The 23,699-nt window shown below is 53.5% G+C and overlaps 6 protein-coding genes across 6 annotated transcripts; 5 read left to right on the forward strand and 1 right to left on the reverse strand.

Annotated features, from left to right (window-relative positions):
• Positions 1 to 3,869: 3,869 nt before the first annotated feature.
• Positions 3,870 to 4,337, forward strand: J4E78_010084 (uncharacterized protein; the record flags this gene model as incomplete). Its single annotated transcript, XM_049370665.1, has 1 exon — positions 3,870 to 4,337. The coding sequence occupies one exon, from the start codon at positions 3,870 to 3,872 to the stop codon at positions 4,335 to 4,337; it is 468 nt and encodes a 155-aa protein (XP_049217687.1).
• Positions 4,338 to 4,610: 273 nt separating this feature from the next.
• J4E78_010085 (uncharacterized protein) lies at positions 4,611 to 5,614 on the reverse strand (the record flags this gene model as incomplete). The annotated part of the gene is made up of 2 exons (XM_049370666.1): positions 4,611 to 5,411; positions 5,465 to 5,614. The coding sequence occupies 2 exons, from the start codon at positions 5,612 to 5,614 to the stop codon at positions 4,611 to 4,613; spliced, it is 951 nt and encodes a 316-aa protein (XP_049217688.1).
• Positions 5,615 to 6,235: 621 nt separating this feature from the next.
• Positions 6,236 to 7,444, forward strand: J4E78_010086 (uncharacterized protein; the record flags this gene model as incomplete). The annotated part of the gene is made up of 1 exon (XM_049370667.1): positions 6,236 to 7,444. The coding sequence occupies one exon, from the start codon at positions 6,236 to 6,238 to the stop codon at positions 7,442 to 7,444; it is 1,209 nt and encodes a 402-aa protein (XP_049217689.1).
• A 548-nt stretch (positions 7,445 to 7,992) lies between these two features.
• Positions 7,993 to 9,643, forward strand: J4E78_010087 (uncharacterized protein; the record flags this gene model as incomplete). Its single annotated transcript, XM_049370668.1, has 3 exons — positions 7,993 to 8,147; positions 8,201 to 9,233; positions 9,314 to 9,643. 3 exons carry the CDS (start codon positions 7,993 to 7,995, stop codon positions 9,641 to 9,643), a joined length of 1,518 nt encoding a protein of 505 aa, XP_049217690.1.
• A 589-nt stretch (positions 9,644 to 10,232) lies between these two features.
• J4E78_010088 (uncharacterized protein) lies at positions 10,233 to 11,711 on the forward strand (the record flags this gene model as incomplete). Its single annotated transcript, XM_049370669.1, has 1 exon — positions 10,233 to 11,711. The coding sequence occupies one exon, from the start codon at positions 10,233 to 10,235 to the stop codon at positions 11,709 to 11,711; it is 1,479 nt and encodes a 492-aa protein (XP_049217691.1).
• Positions 11,712 to 18,493: 6,782 nt separating this feature from the next.
• Positions 18,494 to 19,856, forward strand: J4E78_010089 (uncharacterized protein; the record flags this gene model as incomplete). Its single annotated transcript, XM_049370670.1, has 2 exons — positions 18,494 to 19,082; positions 19,135 to 19,856. The coding sequence occupies 2 exons, from the start codon at positions 18,494 to 18,496 to the stop codon at positions 19,854 to 19,856; spliced, it is 1,311 nt and encodes a 436-aa protein (XP_049217692.1).
• Positions 19,857 to 23,699: the final 3,843 nt, after the last annotated feature.

Here is a 23,699-nt window from a genome sequence, read left to right on the forward strand (position 1 = left end):
TTCCAGCTAGTTGCGCAGATTCTGTATGCCATTCCACATCGCCGCCGACGGTCGCAACATCGCGAACCGTCTTTTCCAGTATACCCAAGTCATTAAAATCGTAAACGCCATTTTCGCCAATCCATCCAAACAACAACTTGTAACTTTATCTTTATTCCTCTGAGTTCCTCGCATAATACCTCGGTCGGGGCGTTGTCCTCCTCGACCTTCGCTCTTCACCCATATCCTCACTCTGCCTCTCTATCCGCAGCATCTCGCGCACCTTGCCATCGAACGTAACAATGATGTGGTACGGCACCTGTGGCGATGCCAGCCCGGACGACGAACGGGAGAAGTATCCGCTACCTGCCGATGACGCAGGCGACAAAGGTGTGATGGGTGTATTAGGCGACGAGTCTCGTGACGACGATGCAGACGATGTTTGCGTATTGATCGTCGTAGTCTGCGCGTGCGAATCCATTTTTAGGTTTTTTTCGAGGGTCTGGTATGTCGATCGTATCGTGCTTTTGGTGGTAGTGGTTGCGGGTACGGTACGATGCGGTAGGGCCGAAAGTTTAAGAATAGACGGCAGTATGTAGTAGTGTACCGACTCTGTGCTGAATACGAAGGGAAAGCTACACCAACAACAATATTGATGCTCGTGTCCTGGCTAATAATATATTCGTGTGTGCTCGGATGCGGGTGGCAGGTGGTAGATGCCTTTCGTTCCGTAACGCTTTGTTTACGGGTTTGTAGAAAGCCAAGAACAGGTTGGTTGTCGGGGTGGCTGGCCGGAATACTGCTATGTGGGCAGGTTCTAGATGGCTTTTGAAGGTGGATCAGGGAAGATGTTGCGTAGACCCCTGGAAGCGCGTTAGGGATGATGCTTGTTGAGGGCTTTTTGTTGCTCGGCCGGCGTCCCGCTGCGGGATGACAGGATGTGGAGGTGGTACGTACAGGAAAACTTGCAAGTGCTACGGACGACTTCTCTTTCCCTATTAATCCGTGACGTGTGTGTGAACGAGAAGATGCAATGACCCGTTGATAGTTGCGCAAATATATTGTATAGTGACAAGAATATCTGAATCGATATATAGAGCTTGATAATAGTAATAACAAAAGCCCACCAAAAAATCAACAGCTCACCCACATTCCATGGTGAAACCCTCCTCCTATTTATCGAAAAGAACCCACATGGGCTGAGTCCGACGGTCGAGCGCTCGAAAAACACCGCGTCAGCGCCCATCCATCATCATCTCGGAGGCCCACTTGTGGGACGCGTTGCGGTCAGGCATCCGAGGCCGGCCGCCGGCCTGCTGTGCTGCGCCTCGGCCCTAACAGATCGCCATAGCGTGCCTTGAAGAAAAACGTGAGGTGGCTGCACGTGTGTTACTATGTTTAGGTTGTGAGTTGTTCCATTGTTCGAGAAGGAAAAGTCAGGCGCGCGACGGTGTGTTCATCTTTACTGTGTGGGAGAGAGTAAGGGCAAGGCGGAGGACGTTGGCTGTGCACCGTTAGGAGAAGCGACGGGGGTGTTTGGAAGGAATTATTGCCACTTTGGGCTGTGCGAGGGTGCGAAGCGAGGGCAGAGTCAAGGGAGATGAGCCCCCTGTACATCAGGACGATGGAACGTGTTTGAGAGCTTCTTTCTTGCTCGCGAGATGAAGGCGAATTTCGAAGATCGCACTTTGGAGAGATGAGGGTGAATTGTTCGATGGGAATTCGGCAGATGCTATTCGGTCCTACCCCCACAGTCTAATGTCGAGATGTCCACCTGCAATGTCAATCCTGTTCTACCCTCACGAACGGTTTTCTTTGAGAACTTTCGCACTACATGAGGTGCTTCTTACAGTACTGTACAGCTCGTACCCTCTTTGCAGGCGCATCATGATGGCACTTGAATTGCGTCTTGGCTGCTGCGTGCGCCACCTCCCTTACATACCCCGAGTATGAAGGTCCGTGGACCAGTCGCATTCTTACCCCAATATCGTCATGATAATCCATCGCTCCGCCATCGCAACACTTCACTCGCCAGAATATCCATCTCACGATCTCTCACAGCCTTGTGCCGATCTCCTCGTATCTACACCGTGTATCGCTTGCGACATGGCTAAGGCTGCCCTGCATCCAACCCCGCCATTCACATCACCCAGCGCTCACTTCAGCCGCGGATACGGGCTCCCGGATGACACCATCACTACAAGTACTATGCCATGCGAGGCAACCTTAACTGGACATCATCGCCCGCCAAGTTGGCAGCATGCGGGGCGCTCGAGGCTTAGGTTGACCGGTTACCCGTCTTGTTTCCGATCCGCGGTTTGACTTCTGTAGCTTCTCGTGGGATGGACTTGATTGGGAGGTACAGTCGATGACGTGGGATTATGGTATTTTACCATGGTACCACGTGCATTGGGCGAAGTTACTTGATGGCTATGTTGACAAGTATGAAAAGGTGGGTGTTTCCTTAATTTCGAGGTTCTTGTTGTGTTTCATTGCGTTCAAGCGTTGCGCATCTTCATTTTATTACCCACGGAAAGAGTCTGCGCAATATTTGCAAACGGCGCATTATCGAGCATTACGAACTGTTTGGCACGAGAAAGCGAACATGCACAACCAAAAGAAACAAGAGCGGCAGGAGAGGTCTCAACGGCAACAACGTAAGCGATGAACACCCTCTTCATCAACACCATCCTTAACTTCATGTTAGCGAGGTACTCGATGAGCGATATACCCGAAGACCCAAACCAGCGCAGTGCATCGTTCATGCCATCATCGCGGAAGCGTGCAGACTCGCATCAACCACGGACAACTCTACACCACACACCACGGTCATCGGACGAGGAGCAACTGTCTCAACAAGCCGTCATTTCAGCATATCTGAGATCGTCGTATTCTGACGACGACACGGGGCGTCCGAGGAGGTTCTCATCAGCTGAGCCCTACTATTCGCCATCACCAGCACACCACAACCCGCAGAGCGAGATTTCAAGAATAAGCGGCAACTTCAACGCGCCAACAGCCATGGAGCTAGAGCGACACAACTCCCACAAGAGGAGTTCGCGGGGATTGGGGAAGCTCAAGAACGCCGTCAGGGGTCTAGTCAGGGCATGAGCTTTGTTGGTTGGGGGCTCAGTACCTGCTTTTCGTCCTACTGCCCATCTCCTACTTTGTCACGTTACACGCATTGTCCACTTTGTGGACCCAAGATACCCCATCATTTCGTATATGCCAATTATCGTTTCATCATGTCCTGTGATCTGCATGCTCAGCTTTCCGGTCTTTGCTGTGCGACACGGCACGGCTGATGGTGATGAATGACATCATTGGACCCATCCATTTCGCAACGCCACACATCCTTCGCTTCGCTTGCGCCTCGCTTTGCTCCGTGTCCGCCTCCCCGATAACGTTCATCCCCAACATCATCATGTTCCCAGATCATCGCGTGTCATTAAACAGTACATGACTGAGTTTGCCAGCTGTGGAATGTCTTCGCCAGTTTGTCATGGAAACCAAGCACTATACGCACTCCTGTCTTTGAGGCGTGGTCTTCTGATGAGCCACACATCATTTCCTCATCCGGACTGCGATAGCCAAAGCGTGGCTGGGCACGATGGCGCTGCAATGACGTCGTAGTATTACTTACAGGATTGGTATGGGTCTGTGTCATATACATCATGTGCGTGGTATGAGTAGGCAGCTGTTTAAATATCCCAGCCATCGACCGCAGCAGCAGGACACGCGCAACCAATAACACTTCCATCATCAAAGGCCGCTAGTAGTCACACCACATTTCAAGTCATACAAAAGATCTCAGATCTTGTTTTCTAGATTTTACACTACTGCTGCTGTTACCACTACTACGAGATCGAGTCACTCTCAAAACAGAAGCCATGGACCACTACCCCGAAGTCAGCGTCAACGAACGCGAAACCCCCTCCTCGATGCTCTCCTCGCGCCACGACTCCGCCTCCTCCATCGCCAAAGCCGCCGCCGCTGGTCAAAGACCCTCTGGAGCCACCACTACAGACGACTCCGCAGCGCGCAACTCCTCATACACATCCTTCCCGAGTCCATCAACACACTCGCACTCATCAAACCACTCCGCACACCGCAGCGACTCGAGCTTGTCGTCCAACTCCAACCTCCAGCGCATCGAAGCGGAGTACGCGCGGTATACAGATGCGCCGCCGCCGTACAGCGAGAAGGCGTATGAGGGCAAGAGCGACGACGAGAGGAATAGCATGCGCATGACGGATTATGCGAAGGAGATCTCTAGGATGATGGGACGGCAGTTGGTTAGGGGGTTGAAGATTGATGAGAGGGAGAAGGGGAGGAAGGGGGATAACAAGGCGAGGTGAGGGTGGGGCTTGTGATGAATGATGTGTATGATGTGTTGTTGGAATGATGGTCGGACTGGGCCTTGTGTTGGATTTATTTGTATTATTACCACGGTTTCTGTATCATTAGCACAGCGGTGGCGTTTGGTGATGACCTTATGGCGTTGGAAGTGTGCAAAAGCCCTTCGGCTTTGATACCACTAGTTCAAATTGGAGTTATCAACTTGTTTCTTGTCCGATTTCTGTTGCATTGATTTGAAAATACACGACAGACCGCTCTCTAGCGAAGCTAGTTCACGCGCACTGCTTTCCCTTCTGATCTTTCTTCTGCAACTCTGCAGCTCGCACGTTCTTCATAGCTTCAACCAAAGGGGTTTCGACGATGGTGTCGAAGTCCAAGTTCACCAGCTCCAGTTGCGGTGGCAGCTTCACGGGTCTCCCATCACTCCAACACACACCCTTGATAAACTTTTCAGACTTCCTAACTTGCTCTTCTCTGGTGTCGCCGAGTAGTCCACACAGGGTCTGGAATGTCGGATCATAAATCTCATCCCGTGGGCAGATACGATAAAGCACGCGCACAGTCTGAATCCCAGGGAAAAGCTTTCCTAATTGCGTCGCGACCGAGACAACATGTCGCCATTGATGATCACCTGAAGTTGAGGCGCGGTAATAGTATTGGTCCGGAACATTTACGATAGCCGTGTCATGAAGGACGGCCACCTTCTTGACAAGATGTGCGTATGTTGGCGACAAGGGCAAGATGTGCGAGCCGGGCAGGATGAACTGAGTCTGAAACTCGTACATGGGGCTGCAGATTTGGAGGGGTTGCGCGTAGAGCATCTCGGCGAATTCCCAATGCAACTGACGGCATGTCCTCATGATATTGCAGTCGTGCAATACATCGGCCTGAGCCTCGGTGGCGGCAGGGATCCCGTATTTTCCTTCGTCGTGCTTATCGCGCCATCCGTCTCCGATTTGGGGCAGGTCGGTGCAGATGTAGTTGTAGATCATGTCTCTTAGCTCTCGCGGTAGATCAAGAAAACTGACGCCGTTGTCACCTGCCATCGCCTCCCAGGTTTTGGGTATGGGTTCCTGCTTCTTGTTAGATCTCACCGACACTAAACTCAGTCCAGGTGTGTACGTACGGGCTTTCGATAGGCAAGTGCAAAGGTGTACTCGGGCGCGTCTGCTTTGGATGGAATGCGCGTATCCATCGTGATGAGATGGCATCGTTCTAATCTGGGGTCAGCAGACTGCAGACTCAGGATCAGTGTGCGTGACCAACCTGCGAACATGTTGTTTCGAAGTTACTTCGCGCTGGCCGACTGTTACTGTGCTTGTTGTAGTCTTTCGAGTTAGCGTGAGTCCAGGTCAGTGCAGATCTATAGGCGATCGACAGTTCAGTAGAAAGTTGCCATAGCAAGGAAATCTAGAAGAAGACCAAAGTCACAGGCGTCTCGAAACAACCACTAGCTTCTGGATGTAGACGCGACATACCGATTCTCTTTCAGCACCGAATCGCGGGCTTGCCCTATCTCCTGCTACCTACTTAGGCAAGTACCTACCAGAAAGTTTCTAAGATGTTGTCGATGACTCTATGAGTATCCCATGTTCAGCAGCACTTTGACAAGTAATGTAGTCGTCTGTGACGCGTATCTAGGGAGGAGCTGCGTGGTTCGAGGGTGATGAGCGCAGGTGCGGAGGATTAGGCAGATTGCTGACTCAGCAGGGCTGGGGAACGCTAACAGCACCAACCGCTGCGTCCGTCTAGTACTATGACGCAGGCGGGCAGTGTCTTCGCGTCCAAACATGGGTTCCCAATATCGTTTCGCTAGTTATCTTGCGAAAATGTGGACAGCTTTTATCGATATTAACGACACGGCAACACTCACGCGAATTGACGACAGCTAGCTGACATGACAAGTCGCGATGGCCCAGCCACGCGCAGCACGCAACGCAACAAAACCTTCCACCCAGCACGCGAACCTGTGAGACACGGCACCGGCCTACGCCTCGAGGACGATCGCGTCACCGGCCCGATCCCTTTCCTCAACCCCACGCGAGCCCACTATCGTCACGACGACCGTCCCGACGTCCGCTACAAGTGGACTTCGCGCAATGACCGCAAAGGACGACATGCCGTAGACATCGAGCATAGTCAAGCTGCCATCTCAACGAATCACGATACCCCACGCCCGACTTCCTCGTTCCGCAGCGTCGTACGCAATATCTGGCGGATGTTCACATACTTCCCCGTATGGGATATTTCCTTCGATGTTGCCTTTGTCTTCACATTGGGCAGCGTGGTATGGTTGTTCAATGCCTTTTTCGTATTCCTGCCGTTGGTACAGCCGGATTCGGAATTCACAAACGAGGAGTTATATGGTGGGGGCATAACAGCGTTTGTCGGCGTCTGCATCTTCGAGGTGGGGTCATTCCTTCTCGTAGCAGAAGCTGTGAATGAGGGCCGGTCGGGGTGCTTCGGATGGGCCGTGGAGCAGATCCTATCGCATGAAGAGGAGGGGGATATACACGTAGAGCTGCGGCCGTCAAAGTCGCATTGCACGCACCATCACAACAAACGGCATGCTGTCAGGACTCGACAGATCGCCGAGCCAAAGCCCGATTTGGAGGCGCAAGAGCGTTCCTGGGTCTGGTGGCCATCAAACGAAGAACTACGGACCCACTACATTCACAATCTCGGGTTCATAGCGTCCATGTCCCAGCTGCTCGGCGCAACGATCTTCTGGATCGCGGGCCTGACCGCATTGCCCGGCATATACGATCAGATGTCGCAAACCCTTACTATAATCCTCTACTGGACAACTCAAGTCGTTGGTGGTATAGGTTTCATCATTTCCGGAGCCCTCTTCATGATCGAGACTCAGTCCAAATGGTGGAAACCTGCTCCTCGAACGCTGGGATGGTGGGTCGGGGCCTGGAATCTCATAGGCGGCATCGGCTTCACGTTATGTCCGGCGTTCGGATACGATACTCGGAGCTGGGCGCAATATCAGGCGTCACTCAGTACCTTCTGGGGTAGTTGGGCTTTCATGATTGGAAGTACACTTCAGTGGTATGAGAGTTTGGAGAAATATCCTGTACAAGTTGAGAGTGACAGGTAGCACTTGTTGGCCGACTTCAGACGTCTTCGTTCTCACGCTAATATAAGTAGCCGGCCATCGGAAGCAAGAAGAAAGCCGACATCGCACCAATTTGCGCGTCTTCCTGGTAATACCAGTCGTTTGCGCCGCTTTCCCTCTACCTTCCGATGTAAACTTGGGATATCCCGAGTTGCTCCTTACGTGAAGAACGGGAATGGAAAGCCCTAGGGTGTTAGCGTCCTCCACGCGGCAGCTGCAACTCTTCAAACGTGAACTCATCTTGACTCAATGACGTGCTCATCACATCTCGTAACCCCATCACAGGGCTGGTCAAGACGCCTCACGTGAACGACGTTACTCAAACGCAGACCAATTCGGCTTTTCTGTCCCCTCCTTGTTCCCACTACGCCTGATCGCTAAACCCGAAGCTCTTCGTTACCCGAATCCACTCCTGCCCTTCGGCGGACGTCATGAGTGACAGTTCCACACGAAAAGAAGCTCTGGAGCTTTATAGGAGTGAAGAGCTACCGAGCATTTACAACAGCTACAACACAAGTCCGGGCTCCAACATGCTAGACACACCCAGCACCCTCAGACGTAGCAAGGAAAGACAGTTGAGTGTCGTCGACTGGCACGGCAACGACGATGCGGCAAACCCCAGAAATTTCCTCTCGTGGAAGAAGGACATCAATATCGGTTGCATATTCATCATGTGTTTTGTATCGTGAGTGTCTTGTTTCATTCATACTATAATCACAACCCGCTAACTTTCAGTAGACCTTTCACGTCCTCTGTCGTCGCGCCAGCAATGCCAGACATCATAAGAGACTTCGCATCAACCGATGCCTACCTCTCTGCCTTCGTCCTGAGTATCTACGTCCTAGGCTACGCGTTCGGTCCCCTTCTCATAAGTCCCCTTTCGGAACAATACGGCCGACTGCCTTTGTACCACGGATGTAACGTGCTCTTCACGGCAAGCACCTTCGCATGCGGACGATCCAACTCTCTCGGCACCTTGGCTGTCTTCCGCTTCCTCGCCGGCGTGGGCGGTAGTAGCGTATTCGCCCTCGCGCCATCCAGCATCGGTGATCTCTGGGTGAAAGAGAAACGCGGGGGGGTCATGGCCTTGATAGGATTGGCGTATAATCTCGGTCCAGCGATTAGTCCTACAGCGGGTAGCTACCTCAACGCTGCGAGAGGGTGGCGGTGGATCTTCTATCTTACTGCTATTTTGGGTGGGGTGAGTACGGCGCTCAGCATGGTATGTTTGTCGGAGACATATGAACCGGTTCTACTCCGTCGAAAAGCTGCGCAGTTGCGGAAACACACGGGAAATAAGGATTTAAGGGCCAAGTCTGATTTGGACGCTGGGACGAGCATGTTGGTAGCTTTTCGCACGGCGATGGTCATGCCGCTACGCATGCTTTTCCTGTCTCGACCAATCTTCTTCACCTCGCTGCTCACGGCTATCGGATACGGATCCCTCTATATCTTGTACACGACTATCCCGACAACATTCGTCGAGACTTACGGATGGGCGCCCAAAAATCTGGGCCTTGCTTATCTCGGTACAGCTGTCGGCAACCTCATTGGTATGCTTGGAGGCGCTGCAATTAGCGACAGCCTCGTCAAGCGGAAGGCACTCAAGGGCGACACGAGACCGGAGAACAGGTTGCTACCGATGATATTTTGGTGGCCACTTGTGAGTATTGGGTTGTTCATCTATGCTTGGACGGCTCAGTATGGTGTGCACTGGATTGCGCCATTGATCGGAACGGCGGTGTTTGGTGCTGGGTCTATGAGCGCTATCGTAAGTTCATCCTCTTCAATTCATGTATCGTCTTGAGTTGGCTCTCAAGACTTGGTGTATAACTGCTAACTCTCATCTAGTTCTTCACAGGCACATACATCCTAGACGCCTACCCAGTCCACTCCGCATCTGGCATGGCCGCCTGCTCAGTCATGCGCTCGCTCGTCGGCGGTCTTGCGCCCCTCTTCTCGCATAAGATGTATCAGAAGCTTGATGTGGGTTGGTCTTTCTCGTTACTTGCGTTTATCGCTTTTGCTTTCGCGCCCGTACCGTGGGTATTTTATACTTTCGGTGAGAAGTGGCGTGCTGGTGAGCGTTATGCAGGGAGGGGCGATACGGGTGGGTTGGAGCGAGAACAGGTGGGATCAAGGGTCGTGATGGTCGAGGTAGATGGGAAGGCGCTTGCGTGATCAGTCATGGATGTGCAAGGTCGTGGTTGCCTGATACGGCTTAGCCACAACGATGCCTTACCTTGCGATGCTCTCACTTCCAACACTTCACTCTAAGCCGTCGTTGTCCGTGTCTTGCGAGCATATTAACCTTGCGATTTCTCTCGTTCCTTCATTTCCCGATGCATACTCCATACTCCGCTCGAATGGCTATTGTACTTATTGCGGCAATCGCGAGTGACCCTCGCTCGGTCGCAGTACTACGGAACCTGGTCGTTGTTGCCCATATCGCCAGGACCAGCGCTGTCCCCATAAGTCAACTTCTCGATGTATCATTCCCTCACACATCCATCATCATAACAAGTTCGTCTAATCACATTCCGTTACCATCACATGTTTACTGCAACACATCCGTACCCGTTCACTTTTATCAGCAACGCAACGCTTATATTGGGGTCACTTTCACTATCGCCAGTCACCCAGAGTACGCACGCGATATTGCGTCCGTTTGCGCACCGTCACTTGCACCCGAAAAGCCTACATATCATAGAAACGTTCATCACCCGGCACATCACAAATACTACACCGCTCCCCACCTCCCGCCTCGCCAATGATCGGCCAACGAAGAAGCGCACACGCCGAGCCAGCGGATATGGCACTTCCCGCTAGAAGTACGAACATGTACAATAGACGCTACATAAACACTGCGAGATCGGATTACAAGACACTCAACTTAAAGCCCGAAACCACCCGTCCATACCAATCCGGCGATCCATCCGTCCAAAGTGCTCCCGAAGTTCCAGGCACAATGAAGATCATCGTCGGACCAGAGTCAAATCAACGAACCTGGCATATTCCCAAAGCACGTCTAATACGACATTCAAGCATGTTCGACGGAATAATTGCCGCAGACAGAAAGATCTCCGAAGTCCAACTCCCAACCATCACTCCCAACGCCTTCGCCGATTTCGTTCCATACATGGAGTCGAGCGTATACAGTCCGAACACAGTTGTTACCGGTTACCGTAGCCTACGAGCACATGCTGAAGCCTGCCTCCTCGGGGTTAAGCTCGAAGCGAGTGAATACTGGGAAGCTGGTATGCGGGAATTGTACGAGCTTGTCAAGCCACTCGCCCGGTCGACAAGATCCGACGCGAAACAATCTTTACTTCGAGCGAGTGATATTGCGTATATCTGCGCTAACACCACCGCTGAGAGCCTACGTCGTATCGCGATCATCGGTCCTGTTGCAAGAAGACCGTCTGTTGGCTCCCCGCCTCCTCCAAGACAAGACCGCCACAGTCAGGCTTCCGCCGGGATGGAACTACTCCAAAGACTCTTTTTCGACGCCCTAGCCTCTCATTGGTCTCAGCGAGATGTCCACTATATCGGCGCACAGGATTCACCCCGTGGCGGCGGTTTCAACAGGAACGACGTTCCGGGAGATAGCACCACGTGGGGAGAGCTATGTGAGACGTACCCTGACTTCAAAACCCATATGAACAATACCGGAGACATGCAGAGTCGTTACCGGGGCAGCATACTGAGCGATGTCAACACATACCTCGGCCTTCCAGTTAAGCCCAACCCCCAAGATGAAGACAAAAGTGAGGGTAACAGCAGCCGCAGCAGTGCCACGGTGGTCCAGACAGAGGATGTTGATGACCCCGTGGAAGAAGAGAAGACACGGCCGAAACTCACGCTCAAACTGAGGGGTCTGAGGCGGAGGGGTAGTAGGGTGTTCGGAGAGGAGCTGTCGGGGAATGTCTGGGAAGAGCACCAAAACCGTACTAGGCTTGGGGAGAGCGCGGATGAAGAGGACTCCATTGACGACGCCGCTGAAGAAACTGCGACCCAGGAGACTACGGAGGGAGTGGACGCGGCCAGAGATGAATCAACCCAGTCCGATGAGACTGCAGAGGACCTGAACGCAGCTAGAGATGAAGCATCCCGGAGAGAGGAGACTACGGAGGACATGGACGCGGCCAATGACGAAGCATCCCAAACCGATGTGACTATAGGGGGTCTGGATAACGGGTTCGAGGAGGACTTTCTAACCGGCTTTAGGGGGTCGTCAGAACGTTCGTGATGGGGGTGGTGAACAATGTTGTGCTCGGGATCTTGGACGCACTCTTCGACGTATGAGCTGCCCTCGCACTCGTTCATTTTCAGCATGCACGATCATTCCGGCGATGCCTTTTGGGTGTGCTTTTGCGAAGAGCTTTCCTGGATATCAAGTAGTGGGAATGATATCATGTTGTAGCTTGGATGTTACCAGATCTTTCGTGTGTGCATGATACAGCTGGGAAAAATTATACACTCTGCAGTGTACATTGGTATTCAAAATAGAAGTTAGCAAACTATTGACTTCATGTGTGCTCCTTGGTTAATAACATTTATAACGTTATGTAGGTGGGTGTTCGTTGTTTTTGTCGTCACACACAACTACTTGCTGTTATGGCTTGTGTATGCATTATAACTCCACTTACGTTTCCCTTGATTCCTGGGCTCATCAAGGAGAGGATTCTATTTTCACAAGATATTAACGCAGTCAGGTAGTAATACCGTGGATCTGCATCATGGCCTTCCAGCGATGAAACATCAGCGCCCGCGAGGCTGTCACCAGCGTCAACGCGCCAGTTTGCCTTGTAGATGCCTGACTCCCTTACGATCGGGCGTTCTGATCCTGCAGTTGAATCCTACGGCTTCGTCGATGTGATCAACACCTAACACATGCATCCAGCAGCGGTAAATAGTAAAAGCCACGCCGTAAACACACATCTGCCACGAGCGTCTACGGAAATCATTCCGACTTGAACCACCCCTCCGTCAAGATTGAGTCAACCCACCATCAACAACCCCCTAAGACCACCGTCTCAGAACCACAAGAAAGATAGTGGTTGCTAAACTGGTCGCCAGGCACCTCGCCGCACCCACGCGTCTGCCACCAGCGCCTACTTCCAGACCACCCACCTGCCCAAACCACCTCCCTCCGCATCCGCATCAGCAAGGCGGCCAGGCTAGGCCAGACCACGAAACCCGCTCACCCACCTTACTTTACGTACCCCAACCCACATACGCGCGCCTCTATTCATGGCGTCTTCGCAATCGAGTGGTCCAAGTCATCCGAAAGCGCATCACGCAAGCGCTGGTGTCGCCCCCAAAGGATGAGGCGAGAGCGACTGGACCTTTTCTTAGGCCTAACCCCCGCCCGCGAGCGCCGCGCAACCGCATCGATGACCTGCAGTAGTTTGCTACCCGTGCCGCTCCCTGGATCTTTTGAACGAACGAGCTGCGAACAAAAATAAAGGTCAAGGCTGGAGTGATGGTGGATTGTAGACATGGAAGTTAGTGGTGAAGAGTCAATGTGTTGATCAGCTTCCGGGCGTAACGCGCATGCGCACGCGTTGTTGGCGGCGCAATCTACTTCGTCAGCAACAACGCGGTGCATCTTCGTTTTGTTTCTCCGCTGAACACGCAACGCAAAGCAAGGCAGTCTATCAGGTCTCACGATGCAAGCAAGGACCGACTCCATGTGGTCAGCTGATAGGATGCAGTCGGAGATGGGTTGCGGCTGTAAGATGTAGCAGCTTGTTTCTGCACTGCCGACATTGCGAGAACATTTTGTAAAAGGTGAGGCTTGTTTCATCTTATGTTTTGCGCTGTTGGCCCACGGGTAGGTGGAGCAGCGACGAGGGAGCAGGCGAGTGAGTTGGTGAGGCGGTGGAGACACGGCATTTGGCAGACCCATCTGTGCGAGGCGGCAGACGAGGATCCCGTGGCTATGTATACATGACATGGTATAGTCGCCCAGCTTCCTGAAGCGCGAGGGTCGTCCTTGTGTGTGAGCTGGGTATGAGGCTGTCAATGCATGGTGGATGGCGAAACATGTGAGTAACGGCGGGCAGGCGCGGGTATTGGGCTTGATGGAGCTGGTAAGGCTAAGAGCCAAGAGTAGATGCCCGTGGTATTGTGTGAAGATGCCCATCAGGTGATTACTGAGATACGGAAGGCGAAACATTGAAGGTTGTAAGATTTGTGCTGACGAGGCTATCTTTGCTTCGTGATGTGGCAAATGGTGTGAGCAGCTCACATGACTGCTATCGCATTCAGAGACAATGTCACTGAGAGACCGCATTATTCTCATGCGTGCATCATGTTCGTGATGGCGATGTTCACATACACGTGACTGGACATTTCTCACTCAGACGAAGGGCTGCGTACGCCAAGCGCAAAACCCGACTGCGCGCGAATTCTCGGGCTCTGCGACGAACATGCTCAACGTCTTTGACCACTTCACCATGCATACGCTGTACGGCGTCTCGACGCCGGAGTTCTGCCCTGTAGTCGGACCTTACTGCGGAAGAAACTTCGCAGATTACTCGCGGCCGCTGTGATCTGCGGGACCCTCAGAGGCTCAGATCGAATCACCCCATAACCACGACTAAGCTCAACGCGAGCGGCTGTACTCGTCCAGAAAAGCCATGGAACAACACAACAGAACCGCAGAAGGTCCGACGTCCCTGCCGATCCAATCTCCTCTGGGCTGCCAGAGTGTAGAGTTTGGTTCGGTGGATAGTTACCGCCGACTAGAGGGCTGCTAGAGCTGAGTGTTTCATCATCCATCTCGATTACTCGCAACGCACGCGTGCGACCAGTATAGGGTCGTGTAAGCGACGCGTTAGAGTTCACGCTTCGCCAACGAGCCGGGCCCCAGACGGAGGCTCCAGTTTCCTTTCAATGAACCATGGTGGAGCACACGGGTGGCTTGAATTCAAAGCTTTGGATGAAGCCGCTTGACGAAGTTTCCGGTGCGTCGTTATTGCTGCATATACTGTTGGGACTGACATGTGAAGGGGGTGTGTGGGCGGGTGACCTAAAGACGCGAGACATGTGGAATATACTCCGGTTGCTGAGGCACCAGCCGGGAACAATATTTTGATGAGTTGTGATGATGTTGGTCGATATGTGAAGAACGTTTCCAGAATGACGAGCCTGACCCCGAAATCTTCGTTGAAGTGGGCTCCTACGTCGTTGCTACCTGCGTATGCATGTGCTCGCTGATCGCACCCTGGATGAGCGGTTTCTTCGGAAGCACGATGAGAGATCTGACCTCAGCGTGCTGTATCAGAATAAAGTGATGAACAGGGTCTTGCATCACCGACCGCCGATGATGACGTCTGGGCAGGCATCAGCAACCTTGGAATGAAGCCGCGCAAGCTAACCCGAGAAGATCATCAGCTAACAGAGACGGCCTCCGTAAACCTTACAGAACAACATAGGATAGACAGATATCCACTTCGTAGCCAAACTTGTTATGTCAGAACAGAACGCCGCCAGGGCGAAGTTCCCGCAATGCATAATGATATAACGACATGGCGCTGCAAGACTTGCGGAGTCTGGTCCTTCCTTAGTAACCACGAAACGTTTGCTGCTTGCGCCGGCCTGGAGATCGACGAGGAAAGCTTCGGACCGACTCAGAGCGGTGTATACTATATTTTGCCATGCGTTTTGCTCGGCCAATCGAAATGTACACAGCCGCAAAGCATGTCTTTGCCAGCATTCTTAATTGCCACAGCCTACCAATTTCGGCGGGACCAAACAAGATCTGAGCAGGCACGAGGAAAACAAGGCTGATGTGCTGTCATTCGTTGGCCACACGAAAGTTTTTAGGTGGCCACAAAGTCTGGATCTGACTGGGCCTGCAATAGTGGGTGGTTGATCTGGTAGTATCGTCACTGGCGTCGCCTGATGTTGCCCCCAGCCGCAGACGCCACGTCGCAGGATCTGTAAGCCATCGAGACACTTGTGGTGGGCACCACATGTCGATTGGATGTTGCCTTGATCACACTGCCGCCGTTAGAGTTTGAGGGCGCAGGAGGTTGAGATGGCGGGGCATTTTAGTTTTGGCGGGTGTCTTATCGATGACTATCGATAACGGGCTTATCCTGAAATTCGCGCTGGTCAGCATTTGGCGGTGAAAGCACTGGAGGCTGCGACTCTCGACCACCTCCACTGAAACGCTCGAGCTTTGTGGAGAACGCCTGTCCGGCAAGGAAAGCATGCACGATTCTGAATCAGCGGGATCGAAAACGCGCATAGAGCAGCCTACGGCGGGTCGGACGGATCAAAGCAGACAGCACGATGCTTGGAAACGACGGCATGTTGACGGATGGAGGTTGTTGCGGGTTGCACTATTGCAAACTGCATGTTACTATGCAGCGCGCTCACAATTCACCAAGACACAAAATATGCGCTCTATGAAAGAGATTGCTAGCGTCTTGACAAATTACCATGCGCATCGAACGGCTCAGCTCTCACCCGCGGCCATGCTCTTGGGAACGGCTCCTTCATCTCGAATACCAACAAAGTTTTCAGCCATGATATTGACCCGCAAGGGAACAATTTCGCTCAGGACATGATCTTCGGTCCCTTACACTCACAGACTCCCGCTCGTAAGTTTAGCCTACGGGAAGCGGACTTGGCTTGACTCTGTGCTCCTGCACGGATGACGCCGGAGAGCAGAAAAAGAATTGGAAGCTGCAGGTGCTTGCACGGCTATCTCGCTTGCGCTGGGGTCAGCATCGCAATCTGGCACACATCCCAGCTCCTACGACTCATATGCGGACAAGTCGAGTCGGTTATCCCTTCAACGGGCATGGATACGGGATGAGATACGAACCGGTAGAATGCTCTGCTTCCTCGATCTGGAAGCCTTGGAGAACGTTCTACCGTTTCTACTCGTTGGGAGCTGCTACGACCGGCAAACCATAGATGAACAAAAGTTCGCCCCAACATATTGCGCAATAAGCCACGACAGCAGCAGCTGAGCGAATGGCCGGTGTGGGTGGAACAGCGAGACATCGTTAGGCGGTGACTGCCAGGTCACAAGGCCATGACTGGATTGCAACAACACGTAGGTCTAGCAGGGCGCGAATGATGATTGGCACAAAAACACAAAATAATCTCCGCATTAATTGGCCAGGCGGAGCAGTCTCGAAAATTCTGGTGGACGATAGCGTGCCACTGGCGGGCCCAGCTCATCCAGACAAAATTGCCCACGGAGCCGAGCGACAGGGAGGCCAGCTCGCTGCTCATGGCGAACGGTTCGGTTAGTCATCGTCAAGAAGCAATATATTGGGCAGGCCAATGGCAGGTGGCTACGCAAACAGGGCGAAGTCCGGCGCAACAAGGTTGGCGGTCGTGGGATCGACTGGGCCCGATCGGGCATCAAGTGCCATGTGTCATCGCCAACGCTCTTTGGCGGTCCCCAAAGCTGGAAGCAGCTCGCCCTTGCGCATCGCAGCAACGGCCACGGCCACGGGCTTCAGATTGAAGGACAAAGAACGATGATCAGAAGCGCCGGAAAAGAAAAACAGGTCCACCAACACGAAACCCGAAACGTGACCGCGGGTTGCTGACAGGCACTGTGCCGTCCTCCAGACACAGCACCGGGTTCAGGCAGACGGGACGAAAGGTCGACTGGCGGCATGACAGTCAGAGATGCAGAGCAGTGCCGCAGCGTTGCGAGATCGTCGTTTGGGTGGGCTGCATTCGTCATGGGCCTCGGAGCCAGCGAAGAGTCGAAGACTATCGAACGCCGCCCGTGCGCTCGCGGCTTTTCGAGACGTCGTAAGCCTGGACAGGCTTTGCAGAGGAGGCTAAGCAGCACTAGGCAAGGAACTGCATAGCTGCATCTGCTTGGGGCGAGGCGCGGGCGTTTTGGAGCCTTGGTGGGCCGTCTAATCGGCCGGTGACAAGATGCTGCGATCAGGGGGCCGCGCGAGAGCAGAGGCTGGGGGAGGCAGCGAATCAGACGGGGCGCCCGTATTGCGCCCTGGACAAGTGTCCTCTCTGCGAGCTGACGAGCGCGTGTGGAGCGAGCAGCGAGGGCAGCAGTGAATGGACACGAGTGGCCGGGCAGGCTTCGCGCCACACACACAGCGCGCGGGTCCGCTTGCACCATGGTGCACATCGCGCGCTGCATGGCTCCCTCTGGTGCCTCGAGGCTGCTGCACTTGTCGCGGCGAGAGCAGGCCTGTGTGTCACCCTCGCTGCGCTGACAGGCGTCTGATTCGCCCCAAGTCACAGCCGCCCGGTGAGCAGCGGAGTCGCAGGCGGCATGATTCAGGTGAATCAAGGACACGCCCCGGCCGCTCGGTAGCTGCATGACTGTCTTTGTTGGACACGGCCTAGCGTCCAACTGGGTAAAGACGGCTCACACCACTGCAGCCCCCGGCCGCTTTCACTCTCGCCTCCCTGCGCGCGTTGAGACGAGCCATGGAGCCAGGGTGGGTTGCGCGAGTGGAACCACACGTTAGCGTCTGAATGTGCGTGCCGGAGGCCATGGCACACATCGCTGATGGCCTGCACTCGCTCTGTAGCCCCATCCTTCTTCGTCATAGCGCCGCTCCTTCCCTATATTTACGAAAAACCGGGGCCTCCAGGCCAGCCAATAGCCACCTGGGCCCTCCCAGGAAGCCTCTCTTTATCACTGCTGCCCAGCCGTCCTCATACACATACATCATATCCCGCCTCACCCTCTACCACCACCACAACAACCACCACTACCTCCTCACACTACTCTACCCTCCTCCCAACACATTCCTTCGTCAACTACAACAGCCTCTTCAGTCTTTGACAAGCACTCCTCACCCGACTGCTTGAACTCACCCTACCGTCGCAACCTCCAAGTCACCTGACTTGCCGGATCCGGTTACTCTCTAATACCTTCTCTTTCTGACTCTTCCATCCGGGACTGTTTGCTGTTTCCACACGGACCAGGTCAACCTCCATCTTCCGGATCATCTAACATCGTCCTTGAGGCCTTCATTGGACCTACGAGGACTTCTTACCCTTCCCACTCACAATATGTACCCGACGCCCCCTGCTTCCCCAACCCAAAATGGATTCTGCGCGCCGGAAGACCGTCTAGGTCAACTTCTTGCTGGACGACTTCAATTGACCGGCATTCTTGGTGTAGGAGCTTACGGCGTGGTGTACACAGCCGTGGACATCCAGACCAACGTCCCATATGCCGTAAAGGCACTCAACAAGGTTGGTCTCGAGCCTCGCCAGAGGAAGTTCCAACAAAGAGAAATCCAGCTCCACCACCAGGCCAGCGCTCATCCCAACGTTGTCTCTCTAGTCAAGATCATGGACGCCCCTGACTGCACATACGTTGTCATTGAATACTGCCCAGAAGGTGACCTGTTCTCCAACATCACCGAGCAGGGCAAGTACGTTGGTAACGATGCCATGGCCAAGCGCGCTTTCCTCCAGGTTTTGGATGCCGTGGAATACTGCCACTCTATTGGAATCTACCACCGGGACTTGAAGCCAGAAAATGTTCTCGTCACTGACCAAGGCATGACCTGCAAACTGGCCGACTTTGGACTTGCCACTACCGACGCTGTCACCTCCGACTTTGGATGCGGCTCGACTTTCTACATGTCTCCAGGTACGTTCCAAATGATCTGACTCATCTGAAGTCACGTGCTAACTTTTTGCAGAATGCCAGACATCAGCACCCAAGGCCTACTCATGCTACGCCTCAGCACCCAACGATGTCTGGAGTCTGGGAGTCATGCTTGTCAACCTCACTTGCGGACGCAACCCATGGAAGCGAGCATCCTTCGAGGACAGCACCTTCCGTGCGTTCATGAAGGACCCCAAGTTCCTGAGGACCATTCTTCCCGTTTCCACAGAGCTCGACGCCATCCTCAGGCGCATGTTCGAGTTCAACCCCGCCAACAGGGCGACCATTCCTGAGATTCGTGAGATGATCCTCCGATGCTCAGCCTTCACCCAAACCAAATCAGCTGTGTCGACGCCTCTGTCTTCTCCTCCCTTCAGCCCCGTAGACTACAGCCGGGATGCTGCCTACAACGCCTACTACCAGGCTCCCGCAGTCCCCCAGTTCGCTGCCCTTCCCGGCTCAGCCTACGCACCATCACCCTTCCAGCACTCCACCTCATCTGGAAGCTCAAACTCGGACAACGACTCAGTCTTCTCCGCTTGTTCATCAGCCTCATCCGCATCCTCAACATCTTCGTACCAACACGTTTCCTCTTCTCAGGTCCCCAAGTTTTCTTCCCGAGTACCGCAGCCTCAACAACAATACGTTTCCCAGCCACCTGCCAATACGTGGTTCCAGCCATTCATCCAGGCGGCCAACCTGGTCAAGCATGTGTCCTTCCAGCCATCCATGATGGCTCCGGTCCATGTCTACTAAGCCACCCTTTTTTCTGGACCTTTGGACCCTTTCTATTACGATATGCTTCTTCACGATGTGTTTATACAATTTTCGAAAAAGTCACGATGACACGAACAGCGATTGATTTCTCGTTCGGTGTTGGTGCGGTTTGTTTTCTTTGGCGTTTCAAAACTAGACCAGTCCGGACGATACTCCGGTCTTGGACTTTAGAACTATCTGGTTACTACGTTTAACTCGGCGCCTTGATGGCACGGCGTTTGATTCTGGCGTGGCTATCTCAACGGTTTTCTGCCACGTATAGTAGGAGTGGGGTCAATAGGCATTTTCCCGGAGTTGTTCTTGTTGGGCATTGGATCGGTAGAGATTCATTGCCATCACGTTCGTTCGAATTTCCCATCATCAAGAGATACCAGAGCACTAGCTCAACAATGTACGGTAGCAGGTCCCAAAAAGAAGGACACAAATCTTTGCCCTGAGCAAACTCAAACAAATGCAAAAACATATCATACGGTCGCTGCGACGAGAGTCGTACAGCAGACTAAACAAGCCACATCTTCGCACCTCATCACTTGACTGAATGCGCTCTATTGACACTGCCCTTAGTCCATGCCTCTGTCCACGATGCTCCCACCGAATATACGCATCGACCACACCAACGTTGTTGACCCACTCACACAACGCATCAATCTGCAGCCACCCTGCCGCAGTTCTGCACCCAGCCCAAAACATGCATACACTTGCGCGAGCAATCCATCTCGCAACCAACCACCTGCTTAGCCACTCCACCTAGGCCCCACGGCCTGGGCATCATCCATATGCACCCGCAAAGTCTCCATCGCGATGGTCGCTGTAAGCCCACCGCCACCAGCAAATCACAGGTTCCACCAAGACCGATGTGTGCATGGCCATCTGCGTGCTGAGCGTGCAAGTGTGCAGTAGCTTGTCTTGACTCGACGGGGACTATCACGCCGGGATTGCGCCCTGCCTCCACAACCTAACTGCTTGAAGGCTAAGCCGATGTGTAAGATTGCTAGGCGCACTTCCAAGGGGAATTATGGATGGAGAAGAGCGGATACCGGATGCAGGTCGTGGCCGGTTGATGACCTGAATGCAGGATCGAGACTCATCTCTGCGCTTTCTGTCATTCCCTTAGCGCAGATCTTTGTTGGGAGACAGGCGGCCGCCTAAACGGATTCCTCAGGCCACGCGATGTACTCTAGATGGAGGTAGGCGAGGCGAAGGCTATGCTAAGCTACTCGTGGCTGAGATGGTGTAGTGTTGTTATTGACATGCTGTTGGACCTGCACGGCATCTGTCCTCCTGGATCGGATCCTACTGCCCCAAGAGGCATACCACGAAATGACACGCAGGCAGCAGTAAACATGTCTCGGCCATACGAACGCCATTTCGAGGTCCCTGTCTCGCTTCGTGGCCGGTCAGCTGGCCTCCATGGAGGGCTGATTCTCTCCAGTCAACCACCAAACGTCCTCCAGCTTCCGTTGCCCTTGTGTCGTATCGGCTACCGATGCTCCCAAGACACATTAGCACGTCGCGTACAGTGTACATCCGCTTACACTTGCAGTGAGGCGTCACCGGAATCTCTTGACGGAACCAATCGCGACACCCAAGCAAGCATGGAAGGGCACCGTTGCAGAGATTTTGTTTTTGCGGCCGCCAATCCTTCGTCATCTGACGAGCGTGACGAGGCGATCGAAAAAGGAAAATGTCGTCGCTACCGAAGCCATTCCAGCAATCAGCAAATACGCACTCATTTCGCATAAGCACCGCGCGGGTAATGGCGTCGAGTGACGTGCAGAATGGCTGACGGAGCAAGTCTGGTGTAAGGATGACATCCTGCCAAGGCCAGCGGCTGGTGTGTGGCAACAATCATCACCCAGCCTGCGGGCGTCGTTTCCTTCTGCCGCTAGCCACGCTCCAGGAAGAAATCCCTCAACCCCATCCTTTTGCATCATACGCATCCCACCCCGCGGCCGTCTTGTCAGATTTGTGCATGCGACAAGCTTTCCGTTCGTTATTGACCCAGCATGCGCAAGTGTGGCGATGAAGGACCTGGGCACTCAACGTCTTACCGAAAAACCTGGTCCAGACTGATTGATGCGATGAAAGTGCCATTCCCCATTCGTCGGGTGAATTGCATGCTTCCATAGCCACCATAACTTGGTTCAGAGCTAGTCGACATTGAGCAGCGAAAAACGGTCTTGGGTACCGTCTCGGGCGATAGGGAGGAGTGCCCTGGTCGCTCAACGGCATCAAAGATCTGCTATCAGCTCATATGGGGGCTATATCGACGAAACCCAGCCTGGACGACGTTGAATCTCGCTTCAGTACGGGATGACATCGTCCCTCGGCTCATGAATATTGTGGCTGTTCGCCAACACTTGCCTGAGGCATTCCTTGCTACCGTATACCGTACTTGCATCAATTCTTTCTTTCTTCCGACACCCGTACGCACCCCAGAAGCATGCTTTTTCGTGCGCCCCGAAGGTACCTCGAATTGGCTTCTGCTTAGGCGCGATCTCGCTTTCGCTTTGTGAGCATGTGACATGCCAGGTGCGGCGTCACAGATAGACGAACGGGTTCGGTAAACCACACACCGGATACTTACTTCTGCGTAGGGATTGCCGATCTGAGGCCTCAAAGTAAGGAGCGGACCTTGCGCGCAGTAAGCTTCGTGGCTTGTTGTTTGTCGGTGTCACTGTTCCGTCTTACAACAGACTGTCGGGTCTGTCGATTGACATCCACCTTGCGGGTACCAGTCTGTGCTGTGTTGCTGGAACCTGATGCCTGGAATCTCTTCGTTCCTTTAGCTATGCACGTCCATTTCAACGTGATCGACCCTTCTTCCAGGCAGACATCTCAAAAGCATGCCTCCATGCCGATGCGGTTATCTGTGGCACTGCACATCGACAGTACTTTGGGCGTTCATCGGGCCAGACCAGCAAAGACGTCGCTCCAAGTCATGAACCCAAAACCTTCCATCACCAGTGCACTTTCGTTCGTGGACACCGGAAATACATCTCCAAGTCACTGATCCCCAATATCTCCGTACTGGCGAGCATCTCCGCATGTTTTCTTCTCCTCCTAGGGCGATGCCAAACTTTGTCAGTCGCACAAAGAACATGCAATGGCGCTGCATGGTTGCACGATAGCCACCCAAGTCTGCCTCATCAGCCACTTGCGAGAAACCTTCCACAACATGATCAGATCGTTGCTCAATGCTAGCACGATATCCCCACAAGTGGTACAGCATTGCGCCGCTTCTCGACATGTGTTCGCCCAGTCCAATGCTTCGGAACGCTCCTTACTGTAACGGGCTCCCTTGGACAACGCAAGTAACACAACGATGGTCCCCATCTAGCCACCTGCAGACATCCCCATCTACGAGCGTATCACTGCGTTTGAGTTTGCTGCATCCGCCATACGAACAATTGGACATGCCTCTGCTCCCGTGTTTCCGCCCAAGACACAAGCGGCTTCCCGTACACGTACGACCGGCCCGAGAAAAGGTGTTCACAGTCACACATTCCTCACGGCAAGCTACAACAGCACACTCACACCCGGCCGTGTACACAAGAAGGACAGGCGTAAGACTGACAGCGGGTAGGCGTTCCGAAGGGCGCATATGCAACTAGGCGGTCTCCGACAGTTGCCCAGAGCGTTTCGCTGCTCAGCCTCTCCGTGCGCTGTACCAGTTCCAACGGCGTGACAGCTGAGCCTCTGTCTATGCTTTTCCCACTTTGGCGTCGTACTAACAAAGGCGAACGTTCACGATCGACCATGGTTGCCTTTTGCACACCCCCAATTAGCAAGGTTTACCTGTAGTGTGCCATCTCGCCGGCA

The sequence above is a fragment of the Alternaria triticimaculans genome (genome assembly GCF_023758025.1).
Source record: "Alternaria triticimaculans strain BMP 0046 chromosome Unknown scaffold_26, whole genome shotgun sequence".
Taxonomy (NCBI): domain Eukaryota; kingdom Fungi; phylum Ascomycota; class Dothideomycetes; order Pleosporales; family Pleosporaceae; genus Alternaria; species Alternaria triticimaculans.